Source organism: Cuculus canorus, chromosome 13 (assembly GCF_017976375.1).
Source record: "Cuculus canorus isolate bCucCan1 chromosome 13, bCucCan1.pri, whole genome shotgun sequence".
NCBI classification, from domain to species: domain Eukaryota; kingdom Metazoa; phylum Chordata; class Aves; order Cuculiformes; family Cuculidae; genus Cuculus; species Cuculus canorus.
The window spans coordinates 9083349-9098046 of record NC_071413.1 but is presented as its reverse complement, the minus strand read 5'-3'; the positions used below and the strand labels follow the sequence as shown (position 1 = coordinate 9098046).

Below are 14698 nucleotides of genomic sequence, written 5' to 3'. Positions count from 1 at the left end.
GAAGACCAGATCACTCTTCTAATTCTTTCCCTGTTCCAACATTTCTCTCTCTGACTCTCACTTGTGGGTCTTGTTCTTTCCACTGGTGTGCCATAAGCGTTTACTGTCTCAGCCCATCGATGGGATTTGCAACAACCTTTGACACAGGATGTCAAGAGAACTTTTGGAAAAAAATATTCAGCAATCTGCCTATGAGTTTCTTGTCTTCCACACTATAAGGTGCTCATCAAGTTAGCCAAGTCAGATCATCAGAATCCATCCTTGCTGTTGTGGAGCAAACTGAGAAGCGCTGTGTGTACAGACTCCCGAGTTACTGGTCCAGAAGTAAAACTAAACCCAACCAAACCATTCTGCAAAAAGTGCAGCAGGCCGGGGCATTTCAGTTAATCAGTTCACGTACAACATATACAAAAATATTTAGTATCCCAGGTAGTCAAAAAGATTAAATAACAAAATACAAGCAAAATTTTCCAAGTGCAAACTAGAATGTATCTTGCAATTCTGCCCTCATAAAACTGGGCCATGGCATTTATTGTGTTCATCTCTGGTTGTAATTTGTTTTCAGATTAAGTACTTTAGGCTTGGGTATTTATCAAAGAGTTACTTCTGTATTGAAGATCTTTCTTTTATTTTTTATTTTAGGGATTTTGTAAAAGCTTTTATTCAATTTAAGAAGCCAATTGTGGTTGCTATCAACGGCCCTGCTCTTGGGTTAGGAGCTTCTATTTTACCACTATGTGATATCGTTTGGGCAAGTGAGAAGGCATGGTTCCAGACACCATACGCAACAATCCGACTCACTCCAGCTGGCTGCTCATCATACACATTCCCGCAAATTCTGGGTGTTGCACTGGTAAGGTTTTCCACTTCAAACTGCTGAAGAACCTTTCTTACACTCATGTTCTTCTTTCTCTCTTAAAGAGATAAAATAGAAAACTGTTTCTTTTAGTTGTCGTGAATGGAGATAAAATCTGTGGAAAGTTCATCTAATCCCTACCATTTTCTTATCACAAAATGACCTCAGAATTCAGTATATTACACATGCTATACACAGGAAAGAGTGAACACAGGTTGAAAAAGCAAGGATTATAAAGACCATGGTACAAAAGAGAAGAAAAGCATTAGCAGGATAGTATTGCAGCATGGTTCTCTGTGTTGTGTTAGGATTGTACAGTAGCAGAGCAAGATACTGCTCTCTAAAGACAATCCATAATAATTCCAGTAAGGTTGCTTAGTTTTCACCAATACAACAAAGTAGAATTTGCCCCTCATATTTCATTCTAGGTTCTGTGACTCTTGGCACAGCATCACTGCATCACTGACTGTTACTCTTGTAAAATCAGCAATACAGATTCATCATGCATGCCAGCACATTTCTCTTAAAAGAAACCTTTGCTGTGGTCTGGCCACCTGCACAATCTTTAAATAGCTACCCAAATTCCTTTTAAAGTATTTTGCATGAAAGATGCAGGAGACCTTTTGTAAATTTAATCTTGAAAATAGCAGGCAAGTGTGGAAAATTTTTTAAGGGAACGATAACCCAAGGTCACGAGTGATCTTTTGGTTTCACAGGCAAATGAAATGTTGTTCTGCGGGAGAAAGCTGACAGCACAGGAAGCCTGCAGCAGAGGACTGGTGTCACAAGTATTTTGGCCAACAACGTTTAGCCAAGAAGTGATGCTGCGAGTGAAAGAAATGGCATCCTGCAGTGCAGTGGTAAGAAATCAAGTTCTTTGTGATTAAATGATATTTCACAGAGGTAAGGTGTGTTCCCAAGGCTCATCGTATGGTGGGTCCTCAGCTTTAAGAAGTGTAAGTATAGTAACCACTACCTAGTAATGACTAAAACATCAGTGTGTGATCAACAGTATGGACCTCCTAATTCCAAAGCACAGCACTACACCAGCTGCTGGGTAGAAAACTAACTCTGTCCCAGCCAAAACCAGGACAAGGAGCCAGTAAGAAAATAGCTTTGCCATTCATGTTGTCTTGGCCTACTGTGTTTCAGCTGAGTCTGCCTTCTTTTCTGCAGCTGCGTAGTTCCTGATTCTGCAGATTGCCCTACACAGTGCACCACAAGGGTAGGATGGTGCCAGGATGGTAATCTTTGCTGTGAAGGGGAGGTGAAATCCAGACACAGGGACTTGAACACAGTTTGGTCACAATGTATTATAATTTTCCTTTTGTGTACATAGATGTTGAAAGAAAATCCTTTCCTATTCTTACTTCCTAAGGGTTTTTTCCCTTCAGGCAGATTTATTCCTATTCTGGGCACATCCTTATTTAAAAAAAAAAAAAAAAAAAAGGAGTGAAGAAACTGATACTGTCTGCAATAAAGCTGCATAAACCAAAGTGTAAATTCTTGCAATTTCTTGCTGTACTTCTTATGCCTGAAACTGTCTTAGTGTCCCTCAGTTTCATTTAAAAGATTCGTTGTAAAAGAGGAGGTAGAGACATGGGAGATTTTTAATTAAATGAGTTGTAGATTAGATCTCAGAAAAGACATTGAGAATGAAATTCTCTGGAAACGTAGCATAAGCTTATTTGATCATGCTGATACAACCTGTATTATATGAGTTGGGAAAGCCTCTGGGCCGTATTGTGAATCCTTCCTTCCTCCACTGTTATTGGCTGTCAATGAAATTTTCTCTTGAGACCTGTTAGAAAGACTGATGCTAACTTGTGGACAAAGATGAGAGTTAAGAATGTCAAAGGCTAGATTTAATTTCTCGGATCCTAAATGCAAATCAGGCTGAAGGCACAACAATGAATATGATGAGCTCATCCTAGTTCGCTCTGGGTACTTGTTCATAAACAGACAAAAAATCCCACACAGGCCCTGCAGTTTGCAATTAACACCATAAACTTGAGTTAAAGAGAAAAACTACTTTGCAATAGCAGTGTTGTAACCTAAACAGATAGGAACTGGGCTTAACATGTAGATGTTGACAAAGCTGAGCGGAGAGTATGAATCTCCCTTACCATAAATGCTGTATTAATACGTTAAATCTTCTCAGAAACTCGAAAATGTATGAATTATTAACGATTTTGTTTGTCTCATTGGATTCCTTATGAGATATGTACTGGTGTTAGGTATTTCAAAAAGAATTTTAAAGGATACAATCTCAGTGTTCTTTAAAATGAGCTTGAGGAAAACAAGCTGAACTGTGGGAGCAGCCATGGTCCTGCTGTTGACCTTTCACAACGTGCAGCCATTACCAAGGGCTTAAGGTGGAGCTTCTCATTGCAAAAGCCTTAGATGGTTTGTTATGACTACTTGTATGTGCTAAGCAAATTGAATTACAGACCACCTTCAGAGGGTGCTTGTTTTGCTTCCCACCCTTCTCTTATAAAATATTTCGCTTCTATAAAACTGTAAGTAAATAAACTTAAAAAGGTGTTTATGCAGTAAAGGCCCTTTCCTATTTATTTCTGTGTTGATAAGGACAGGACGCATGAGGGAAAATAGTTAAAGATGATGGACATCTACAGTTGGGTTTCCAGCCTCTCTAACCTAAAAGACTATCTTCCAGAGAACAGGTAGCCAATATATCACGCCTCAAGTATTTTCATTTCAAGGGATCACATTTTCAACAAGAGGGAGCTCAGCTCCTTCTAGTGCTTCATGACAGACCTTCAGTAAACTGAGGTACTTCAGAATCCTTCATTTCTTCTAAAAATGTTGCCACTAAGGCATAAGCCTCAGAAGACCTTCATTGTTAAAGATGCTGACTAGCAGCAAGTAGAGTTACGGTTGTAGATCAAATCTCATTCTGTATCCAAAGGAGTTGTTAAGACTATAAAAACAGAGTCAGTAGCGTAAAAATGCTGTTCATGCCGCTATCCATAATATTTTTTTCAGATTCAAAATAAAATAGTGATATTTTGGCTTTAGGTATTGGAAGAGTCCAAATGTCTCGTGCGGAGCTTCCTGAAATCTGGACTTGAAGACGTGAATGAGAAAGAGTGTCAGATGTTAAAGCAGCTGTGGAGTTCTTCCAAAGGATTAGATTCATTATTCAGCTACTTGCAAGACAAAATTTATGAAGTCTGATGCCTTGGCCTGACTTAAAGAGAAAATGCTCCACTTGTGAACAGAGTCAAACATTACCTGTGTTTGAGAAGCAGAGGCAATGCATCCTTGAGGAATTTGTGACGGTGTATCCTAATACATATGGTTGTGTTGATTTCCTTGTGAGCTACACAGCGCTGCTTGTAGCTGGTTTGATTTTGTGTAACCGAGACGTAGGCAGGTTTGGTCAGTGCACATAATCTCTACAGAGGGCTGCATCCTTCCCATGCTTATCCAGATAATAGTATACATTCCATGTGCTGAGAAGCACCACGGAGGCCCAGTGAGGCGCACCATCTGTAACAATTTATTTTGTCTGTCCTTCTCAACTTATTCCTGCTCCTGCAACACATCTGGGCTGACACAGAGGGCTCAATCTAAAAACTGGGTCAGAACAATATTTTGTAGACCCAAACACCACACCTTAGAAATATTTTAATTATTTTTTCTAAGTTCTAACAATGTAATAGAAAAATCTCATAATTTATATGTATAATATGTAAAGTTAGTTTTACAAAAACTACTAGGATTTTTCTCTTTGTTGAATTTATTTAACTTATTTATTTTGTGTTCCTATTTAGCTGTTTATCAATCACAGATCTTATTTTCACACTTCCCTTGAATGAATTAATAGCATGTGCAAACACATTTTTAGCAGGAAATTGTGTAGAAAAATAAAGAATATATATAAAACAGACAGAATGCTGTGGGCAGTAAAAGAAACAGCCATATGCGTGCTCCTCTATGTGCAAAATTGTACAAAAAAGTGTATCAAATACATTAATTTGCCGGGGTTAAGGGAAAATAAGTGGATTCTGAAGCAGTGAATCCCCCCCCCTAAGTCTCTCTTCACTTTCTGCCTTCCTGAGGAGCACCGAAGGGCTTGCTAACGAGATGCTTTATGTAAGTTTACTATATTCCTGTTAGCCGGATGTCAGTAACAGGGTGCATGGTGCCGTTATGTGGCATCGTACTGTTTTTCAGGTTTAAATATCCCCTTTTGGTCTGAAGTCTAAAAGCAAATCCTTATGAGCCTTAGTCTAGTTGCCTGATTCCTCAGGTGTGAGATAATTTCTGCTCTGGAGGCCTTTGGGTGTGGGCCAGCAGTTTATACAAGGTGCTAGGTATTCAACTAAGCGGAAGGAGAGGCTTTGTTTTGCCTTTCCCAGCTTTCCACATCTGGCCACCCCACCATCTGTTACAACAACTTATGGCTATCCATAAAAGCAGTCCACAGTAAACGACAAAAATCCGATCTGCTATTTTAGAATGTGATCCTGGTACTTTTCAGTGACACTGACCGACTTCTGAACACTGGATCTCCCTCATTTCTTTCTTGCTAGTAAGGCAATTAATATGGAAATAACACAAGCATGCTCTGTAACGCCACCTGCCATTGTCGTATGCCCAAATTAAAACCTCTTGAAGCAGAAGCTTTGCACATTTGTTTGCTTTGTAATTCATGCACTTGCTCTTCATCCTTGGTTGTGGTTTAAACCTCTGCAGATGAGGCTGCTAGGTTTTCTCCCTCCCACTGTTTCCATGAAGAGTTTCAACAAAGTCTTTGTAAAGTTAAAGAACAGGTGATTATAGTATACAGTAGCCTTCAACATGTTAATACAACATTGCTTTTTCACAATTAAAAGTGCTGTTTCAATGGCTTAATTGTACCGCTGAATTTTAAGGGAATCGTTACCCTAAAAGAAGGAGTTCTCATGGAAGTTCTTCATTAAGAAGACAACATCTAACTTCTCATTAGCCTGTTTAAAATGTTTTCAAAAAAACTTATCAAGCCAAGTAGTTTATTGTTAAATGTCTGAAACAGAACTCTCAATAACTATTTGCAGTGATAGATGCACCACTTGTTTTATACCAATACTTGCTTATTTCCATGGCCTTTCAGCAGTGCCGCAGGGCGCATGCGTAAAGGCTTGGTTGGATCGAGGCCCCGGGAGCCCCTGCAGTGCCGGTGTGTGCATGAGTCGCCCGTATGGCAGACCTGGTAGGAGAGGGATTACTCAAGTGAAGACCACTGGCACGCAGACATGTTTGCACAATCAGGCATTCTCCATATGGCTTCAGGAAAAAAAAAAAAGAAAAGCAATGGAAAGTACCGCAATTCCTCAATTTTATTTATTTCCTTTATTCCCGTCCAGAGAGCCATAACTCCTAGTCATGTGATAATACGATGTTAGGAAGTTTATTTCAATACTATGCCTGGGTTTTCTAGATAAATATAGAGAAATTGCTCAGCAATGTGAAGGTATGCTTCCCGTGTGAGATTTTCAAAGAGAAGACTCGTAAGTTGTTAGACCTTTAAACTGCATCATTTCATCTGAATTCTCAGATATCTGTATCTTAGCATTTTTTATGACAAAGGAATGGTTGAAATACATTTTTTCTATACTTATTTTTCCATTAAAGCAAGCACTAACCATAGTTAACATTTTTAATTATTCATATCTATACAGTTAGAATCTAGTTTTCATGAAATCTATTTTCCCTTCAATTAAGAGTAATAACAATGTCAAAAGTTTCTTTTCCAGTATTTAAAGTTCAGAACCAATTTTCTCTTGTGTTTCTGTTCTCACTAGGCATTCAAATATCTAGATGTACTGTACATATTAGTCTGGGTACCTTTACTAATATTCACAGTATTTAAGATTATAAATGCAATTTGTTGTCAAGTATGTTATTTTATTCTTGTGTAAATTGTTTTGTAAAATCTTTAAAAATCTACAGTTTTGCATTTGTAGATATTAAAGGTAAGCGATTTATTTTGTGTTGTCCTGCATGTATATTTTTGCTGTAGATAAGTGTTGCTTAGTTTACTACTTCAGTACATTTCTGTTTAAATGAATAAGCTTACAAACTTTAATACAGTATATATTTTCAGAATATAAACTTTTATATTTCTGTGGTAGGTTAGGGTATGCGTTTTAGGCAATCTTTTTCACTACTATTAACTGTTCTTTTAATCTATAATATAATGGTTTTGTGCCAATAGTTTTTCATTAGAATTAAATGCTCTTGTAATGTTAGGGACAAACAGATAATTTTGGTTGGGGTTTGTTTTATTTTGTTATTTTTTATTATTATTTGCCAGCCTTTACAGTTTTAAATGTAATTTATAAATGTATTGCATTTGTGAATAAGCCTTACCATTAGGTACAAGAAATCTTTAAAGCTACATGATTTTTTATGTAGTACTAAGGACTTCCCCAAATAATTGCTGTAAGAAAGTTAGCAAATCAGAGTACAAGGCCTTAAGTTTTTCTTGTGAAAAGGATAATACGGGTTGTTTCTTTTGAACAACATAGGTAGGCTTGTCAGCATGGGCTTTGTTATATATAAACTGTGCATTTGTGCTCCCAACCACAGTAGTTTAATCTCAGGCTTTGTGTGGCTGGGTCTATAAAAGTCAAATCTGGCTAAAGCCAGCACTCTTTAGGAGACACTAAAGAAGTTTACATAAGAGACTTATAGACAATCTTAATCATAGTACATTTGGGTACTCGGTATCCTAGATGTGTTATCTGTGTCTGCCCAATTAACCGTATGTTTTAAGCCATATTAAATCTCTTTACTGCTACTTTAAATACTCCACTGACAGTCATTCACTAGCTTGCTTGTTCACAGACAGGATTGCAATTTTTAGTGAATAAAAATATTTTGCCTTCCATAAAAACAAAGGACCAAAGAGTTGCATGATTCTAACAAAGCATTAGTTCCTTCACCAGTGAACTAGTTTGACATTTGTACCGAAGATCAAATAGTCTCTTTCTACTTCAAACACTGCATTCTCATCCATGTCAAGTGTAAGGGGAAAAGATGTATCCACTGACCTATTGGGAAAGGAGTGACGTTCAGCTAGGATGGCATGTCTATTGGTAAGGCTTATTACCAAACCTCTGAGATAAAGCAAAGAACCAAAAAAATCACAAGTTATGTCAATGTAAATTTATTTTCAGAACTTGCACAAATAATTAATTGTAGAAGTTTGCAAATTAGGCCCTTAAGTTATTTTGTCAGAATGCCATGGAACAGACTAAAACAGTTTCTAATATTTGTACTGATGAGTACATATTATAATATTATAAGGGTACAGGCACCCCTATATCACAGTGTTGTAAATATTTTCTGAAACTAGTACAGTACTGAGGGACTTGTATCTTCTGATATATCAAATATTGACTGTCTAGATCAAAATGTACACAATTTATTTGTTGATGGTCCTGTAACTAGTGTATGGACACATTTCTGGGTGCCTTAGAAGTTGTATTTTTCATGTGTGTTAATATGCAGTATTTATACATTGTGAGAAGCTGCTTTGAATAAAAACATTGAAACTTCATTTCAGCGCAGTGCTTTTCAGTTTTATATAATCAGAGCGAATGTGATAAGTAGTAGCCACAGACCCTTGTAATATATGATAATGTATTGTAAATTATAAAGCTATTCATGGACTCCTGCCTTTTAGCAGAAAGCAGGCAGGCATACAGCAGGCTTTTTAAATGAGAAATTAAAACTCTTTCATTCAAATAGCAAAAAACAAGGCACTAGAAGAATTTGCAGTAAGAACTCTCTGATATCATTCATCACGATCCATCTCATTTATCATTTCATCATCTCGTCCAAGAAAACCACCAAGACCTGTCTTACAATCACACTTCTAGAACACCTTCTCCATCTTTATCACTCCAACTGTTTAATATCTGCATGCACCTGAAGCATATCTGCCCAGAACCGACTACTGCATACAGTATGTCAGCTCCACACAAGGAAATTTGACTTTGAAGTGCTATTCGCCAGGGAGGCCAAGATTCATCCCGGCCCTGATGCTGTGTGAAGCTGGATCACCCTGTGGTCCGCCCTCATGGCAGGCCTTCCCTGGGGTATTTTGTATACAGTGTGGCCATTTGGCTGCAACATCCATGAATACTGTGTCCAAGCATGTATCTCCCATGATTAGAAGAGCAACAGTAAATTACTTCTGCCTGGAGCAGAAAAGGAAGGATATTTTTACAGGGAGCCAGTGTTACCCAACCCACCTATACAACAAGTTCTGAAAAAATGACCTACGCTTGATTCAAAGGACAACAATTGTGTCTGGCAATTATATTGGTTACCTTTAAACTGACAGACACTGTTAGTAAAAACTGTGGTCAGCTATTTAGAGCAGAGGATTGAGTAATTTAGTCTTGTTTCAGCATCAACAAATCCAATTATTTATTACAGTGACTCTTGTCAGGAATTAACTTAGTGTAGCATGCACCGGACTGCAAACAATGTGCATTTGATGAACAGAGGGTGACATCTTTTCTGTCTAACAGTTTAGGTAAGTTTTGGTTTTAACATAAATTGCCAACATTTGAATTAAACTTTAAATATCTCATTTTTAAAGGAAAGCAAAATAATGTAGAATTTAAAAATCCCTCCAAATATTTTAAGTCAGGGCTTTTTAAAGCAAGATAATTGTTAATCCTTGTTGCTGTAAATGATTATACCAACAAACTATGGAAGAGGACGCCATTAAGTATATATAAAGGTCTACATATTTAAGCAGTCAAAAGACTAATCTATGAATTGCATGTAGAAAAGATGTAACATATCTGTCCCTCACTGATGTCTGACTTATCCTCAGAGCCAATCAAAAGCTATAGCATGGAGTTTGAAATTGCTAATAGAGCCAGCGTAACAACCCGCTCTAGAATCCAAACTGTTTTAATTGTGCTAGCACCACTTTGCTTCAGTTCAAACACTTTCTTTGGGTTTACAGAATCTGCTCATTACAGATGTATAACAAAAATAGAACCACTGACAACGTTGTTGAATTCCAACTCTTAAGTCCATCTGGCTTGACACAATTTTCAACTGGAACTCTCAAAACTACTATGGAAGAAAACGTAATTTTCATTTTGTGAAAGAAAACAGTTCATCATTTAGTAGAGAATACAGTAATTTACACAGAACATGAACCCAACACCAGAAATGCAAAAGAAACAATGAAGAGTTTTTTTATAAAGTCTCTACCAGTATAAGAACGAAGTTTCTACTACAAACTGGTTACAGAGGAATATCTAAACATATACATAATCTCTAGCTACACATTAAACGTCAAAACAGCAGCCCTAATTCTCGGGGGTTGAGGGGTGTATCTTTTCATTATCTTAAGCACTACAACAGTTTTTATTATGACAATTTTCAGAACATCATCTTTATCAAATTCTTGGCACAAAAATTGTGATGCTACTTAAACAGTTGGGAAGAATCCTAGCAATTGACAATTTCACCTGTCCTTCAGCAAACTTCCATATAATAAGCAAATATCCTCCTTCCAGAAGGGTAGGTCATTAACACCTGTGTTTTGTTTGTGACAGATGCAGTCCTGTCAGTGTGACTTCGTGTCCCATTCCTAGCAAAAATGGAGCATCTTGACCTCAAAGGAAACCTGTAACTTAAGCCTCCACAACACTTTCCCCAAATGAACCACACTTAGCAGAAGACAGTAATGCAGAAGCTAACTTTAAAAGTCCTAAGCTAAACTGTATCACCTTTCCTTTTATCACTTCCTGGCACTGGTGTCACTATAACAAAGTCAGTGGTTCTAAGTTAAAACCCACTAATGTCAATGGAGATCCTCCTACTGATGTCAGTTACTTCTAGTTCCACTTCCGTGGGTGACAGCACAGCAAATTCCTTCACTGTTACAGTACAGGGAATATCTTGTAGTCACTTTCTTGAAAAAAGAATGTAGCACTGATCAGAAAGACATAATTAGCACAGGAGGCAGGGTTCCATATCTATAGTTCAAAATTTAACAGCACTGAGAAACTTGGAATTAAAATTCAACATTTTCCATATTGTCAGTGACTCTTGCTAGCAGAAAGACATGCTCTGCTGTGATTTAGCCTTCCTCTACTCTTCAGTCATGTTTATCAACTGGGATTCTGGAAGACTATGTAACATCTGTGACACATTTTATACATTGGTCATAGACAGAAATATGTTGATGAGCAACTATAAAGAGAAAAGTGAAAATGCTTTTTGCAACCAAGAGTTATGTTTGAAACAGGCTATTGAACTGCTACTGTCTCCTAAGACGTAAACTAAAAAGCTGCATCTAACGTTGGAGTTTCTATAGCAAAAAATGATTTAAACACTAAGCGGCAATCTTGACTTGTTAAGATTAAGTTAATTACTATAATCTAGAAATAACTTATTCACAGTCATCCAGAAATGTGTTTCTGATGTGTCTGTAAATAAGTGCTACAATTTCTATTACTCCGAAAAGATCAGCAGTTTCATGCTGCTGTCCTTCCCGCCTCTGGTTAGTGATTACGTATGCTGCCAATCAGGCTGTAGGTTATTCACTTTCTACAAGAGGTTCATTAAATGGATAAAAGCATTCACGTAAAACTCTTCCCATGTCTAATTATTCAAGATCTGCATTATGCTAGCATCTCACTTGTTTTTTTTATATGCAGCTGCAACAAGTTTTTAGTCAAGGACTCGGACTCCAGCAAACAATTCCCTCAAAGTCCACTTTTTGCCCATTAGGCTCATTATGAGCAACATCTCAAAACTCCTGCCAGCTGAGCTGCCAAGGGATTCCCTGCTGTTTCAAGGGTAAAGGTCAGATGAGCATGGCTTTGCTGATCAGCAGCAGCATGTCCACTGGTTGGAGTGCAGGGTTTGGAGCCAACAATTGCTCAAATCCTCCCTTTATCTCTGAAAGCAAGCCTTAATAATATCAGTGGTCCAGCCTTCTGTGGGATTTCCTGCCATAATGACCTTTCATCACTCCTTTTCACAGGGCTGCTCCCTCGAATGACATCTGAAGCAGTGTAAGTTATTAACTATAAAGCAACCTGCAAGTTCCTTGTGCCAGTGACCAGGCCACTTGAAAAAAGCAATGGACAAGGTGATCATAATCCTCAGACTATCCCTACACCTTCCCCACACCATGCCGTGCCAAGCTTCATCAGACCAGAAAAACAGGAAATTATATTTTTCATGAATTTACATATAACAGGATAAAACAGACTTATTTTCCTGGATGCTAATGTGATGCCAATTGGAAAGAAATTTCCCAAAACACATTAGAGCTGGTAGGATTCATCTTCCATACACAGCTGTTACTAGTTAGAACACAAAGACACTGTCCTTCTCTAAATGATGTTTCTTAAATAAATCCACTTTCGCTAAAAAAAAAATCTATTGAAAGATTAAACTCAGGTTTAAATAAACTGAGCTGCAGTATAGCTTATGTGAAAGGCTAAAACTTTTCCCAACTGTTTCAAGTACGCGAAAATCCAGCAGCCCTCGGTTAGTGATTCAAGCACTTAGTAAACACTCCACAACTGTACCATGGCTCTGTGCCAACAAAATGGTGAGTCAGCAGGCAGAGTAGGGAATCAAGTGTCAAGAATGCATTTAACCCTCACTCCAGAGAACACTTTTATTATGAACAGAATGAAAACACTCCATAAAAAGAAAAAATATACTGGAATTTTTTCTCTATTAGTACAGGCAACCATCTCCATTCTCCTCCAATTTACAGAAGCTCTAAAAGTTTAAATCAAGAGAAATACTTATGAAAAATAGCAAACTGATGAGAAAGCGGTTCACGAACACATATTGGTCCAGTCCTATGATCCTTATTCTGACAAAAATCTCACTGACAAACCTGACAAAGTTGAGTGCAGAAGGGTTTCATGAGAGCTTTAAAACCAATTACACCAAGTACGTGCATAGATATAAAAAGGAGTACATTTTCCTAATGAAAATACAGTTCATATGATATGTTATATTTCCAAAGGGGTATTTGTGCATGCTGCCTTCCTTCACAGTGTTCTTGCACAGTGTTTGATGAAATCATGAGATTTCCTAAATAATTTTTAAATTAATCCCTCTTCAGAAATTCCCTACTGAAGCATCACTCTGCATGATCACCCTAGATATTCAATTCAGGACAGCAGAAAACAGTAACAAGATTGAGGATTAAAAAAAAAATTAAAAAGATTTGAAAGAGGACCAGTCTTCCACCTGAAAATTTGAACACTCATTTACAAGATCGTTAAACACTGCCAAACCAGAATGGCAACATTTTATACCTACTTTCTTACTCACTCTTCACAGGTGTAAATAACCACATTGGACACCTGTGGAGGAGGGAAAAGGAGGGGAAAAAAAACCCCAAAAAAGACTAGTTATTATCTTCACAGTGTTAGTTAAGGGTAATTATACACCAGATGTGAGCTTACACCTTCCCCTATTAACAAAGAGATACACCTTCCAGTTAGAGGGTGAGAACAGCTAGCACTTCCATACTTCCCACTGCTCGATCCTACAAAAGCCTGCACAAATGAGTAATTTTTTTTTTTTCAGATGTCTTGCCCCACTGAACTCCAGGGCCTGAGCCACAGCCTGAGCCGTCTTTCACAGGAACTACAACCAGTAACATCTATTTAATGTTATTTTCCCTACACAGATCTAGGAAAGAATTTTTCTCACATCTAAGAGACCTTGTAAAGCCTAAACCCAAAGCTTAGACAAAGTTATCACCTATGGCATTAGCAGGCGAGTCCTGCCAAACCCTGCTGGAGTGGTTGAAAATACTTTTACCGCAATGTTCTGCACTGTCTTTCTGCCATAGGTTAGCAACTGTAGCAGGGGCTGCAGATTAGACAGCTGCATCTGCACCTCATAAAATAACTTAGAGCTGGCTATGACCTCAAGTGGTTGGCAAAAATCTAGGACCCTTGAAAAATGGCAACCTCCCACAAAGGGACACGGCAGCACCAAGGACGTTATACCTTCAAACACCACATTCCCCTCCATCATGATCTCACACACTGAAAATACAGAAGTATGACCAAAGAGTAACTTTGATGAGAAACCAATGTCACTCACTGTGCACAATGCTGTCATGCCTCGCGCTAGGCTTACACAAGTGTGAGCACAGGATCAAGTCCTGCAGAACTTCAATTCTGAAAGCAAATTTCCATGTATGCTGCTAAATTCCTCCATCTGAAAAGCACAAAGAAAGAGGAATGTCAAAGATTGTCTGCTTGCAGTATAAAGTTTGTAGTTTATGGAAGGAAATCATGACACATTTCCTGTATGTGAAAGCTCTAAATAATCTTCCGTCATCATCCCAGCACTAATTCCCAGAAATCCTGCAGTTGCAGAAATCTTGCAGGGCTCCAAAACTCTCTAGAGCTCTGTTCCACACAGCCTTTTCCTCCATGAAAAACTGGGAAAAAAATCCAATTACAAACAGAAAATTATTTGCCCATTCTTGCATTTCCATCCCCAAACACCTTTTTGGTCTTCTGTGTGCAGCTTGCTGGGAAATGGTAACATCTATGGATTATACCAGTTACACTCCTTGTGGCATATGGTCAAATCAGGACAGTAAGAGACCAAACAACATGACACATGCAGTGCCACCACAAGAATAACACAATTGTTGCTTTAGCAGCAGAAAAACCTGAAAGCTTTACAACTCAATGGCTTGTAGGATGAAACCTCTTCATCTATCTGAGAATGTGAATTATTGTTGAGAATTTTATCTATATAGTCTGCAATTTTTATGCAGAAAGCATAAGCAAAGACTGTTTA

The 14698-nt window shown here is 37.9% G+C and overlaps 1 protein-coding gene and 1 long non-coding RNA gene across 2 annotated transcripts in view; one reads left to right on the top strand and one right to left on the bottom strand.

Annotated features, from left to right (window-relative positions):
- CDYL2 (chromodomain Y like 2) overlaps positions 1-8426 on the top strand; it is a 61327-nt gene extending 52901 nt beyond the window's left edge. Inside the window, exons 5-7 of the mRNA XM_054078885.1 lie at positions 643-853; positions 1573-1716; positions 3896-8426. Coding sequence (XP_053934860.1) covers positions 643-853; positions 1573-1716; positions 3896-4054 — 514 coding nt within the window. The 3' untranslated portion in view covers positions 4055-8426. The remainder of the gene's footprint in view (positions 1-642; positions 854-1572; positions 1717-3895) is intronic.
- Positions 1-14698, bottom strand: part of LOC128853494 (uncharacterized) — a 97608-nt gene that overhangs the window by 48254 nt on the left and 34656 nt on the right. The window contains exon 2 of the long non-coding RNA XR_008452063.1: positions 13988-14104. This is a non-coding gene — a long non-coding RNA (uncharacterized LOC128853494). The remainder of the gene's footprint in view (positions 1-13987; positions 14105-14698) is intronic.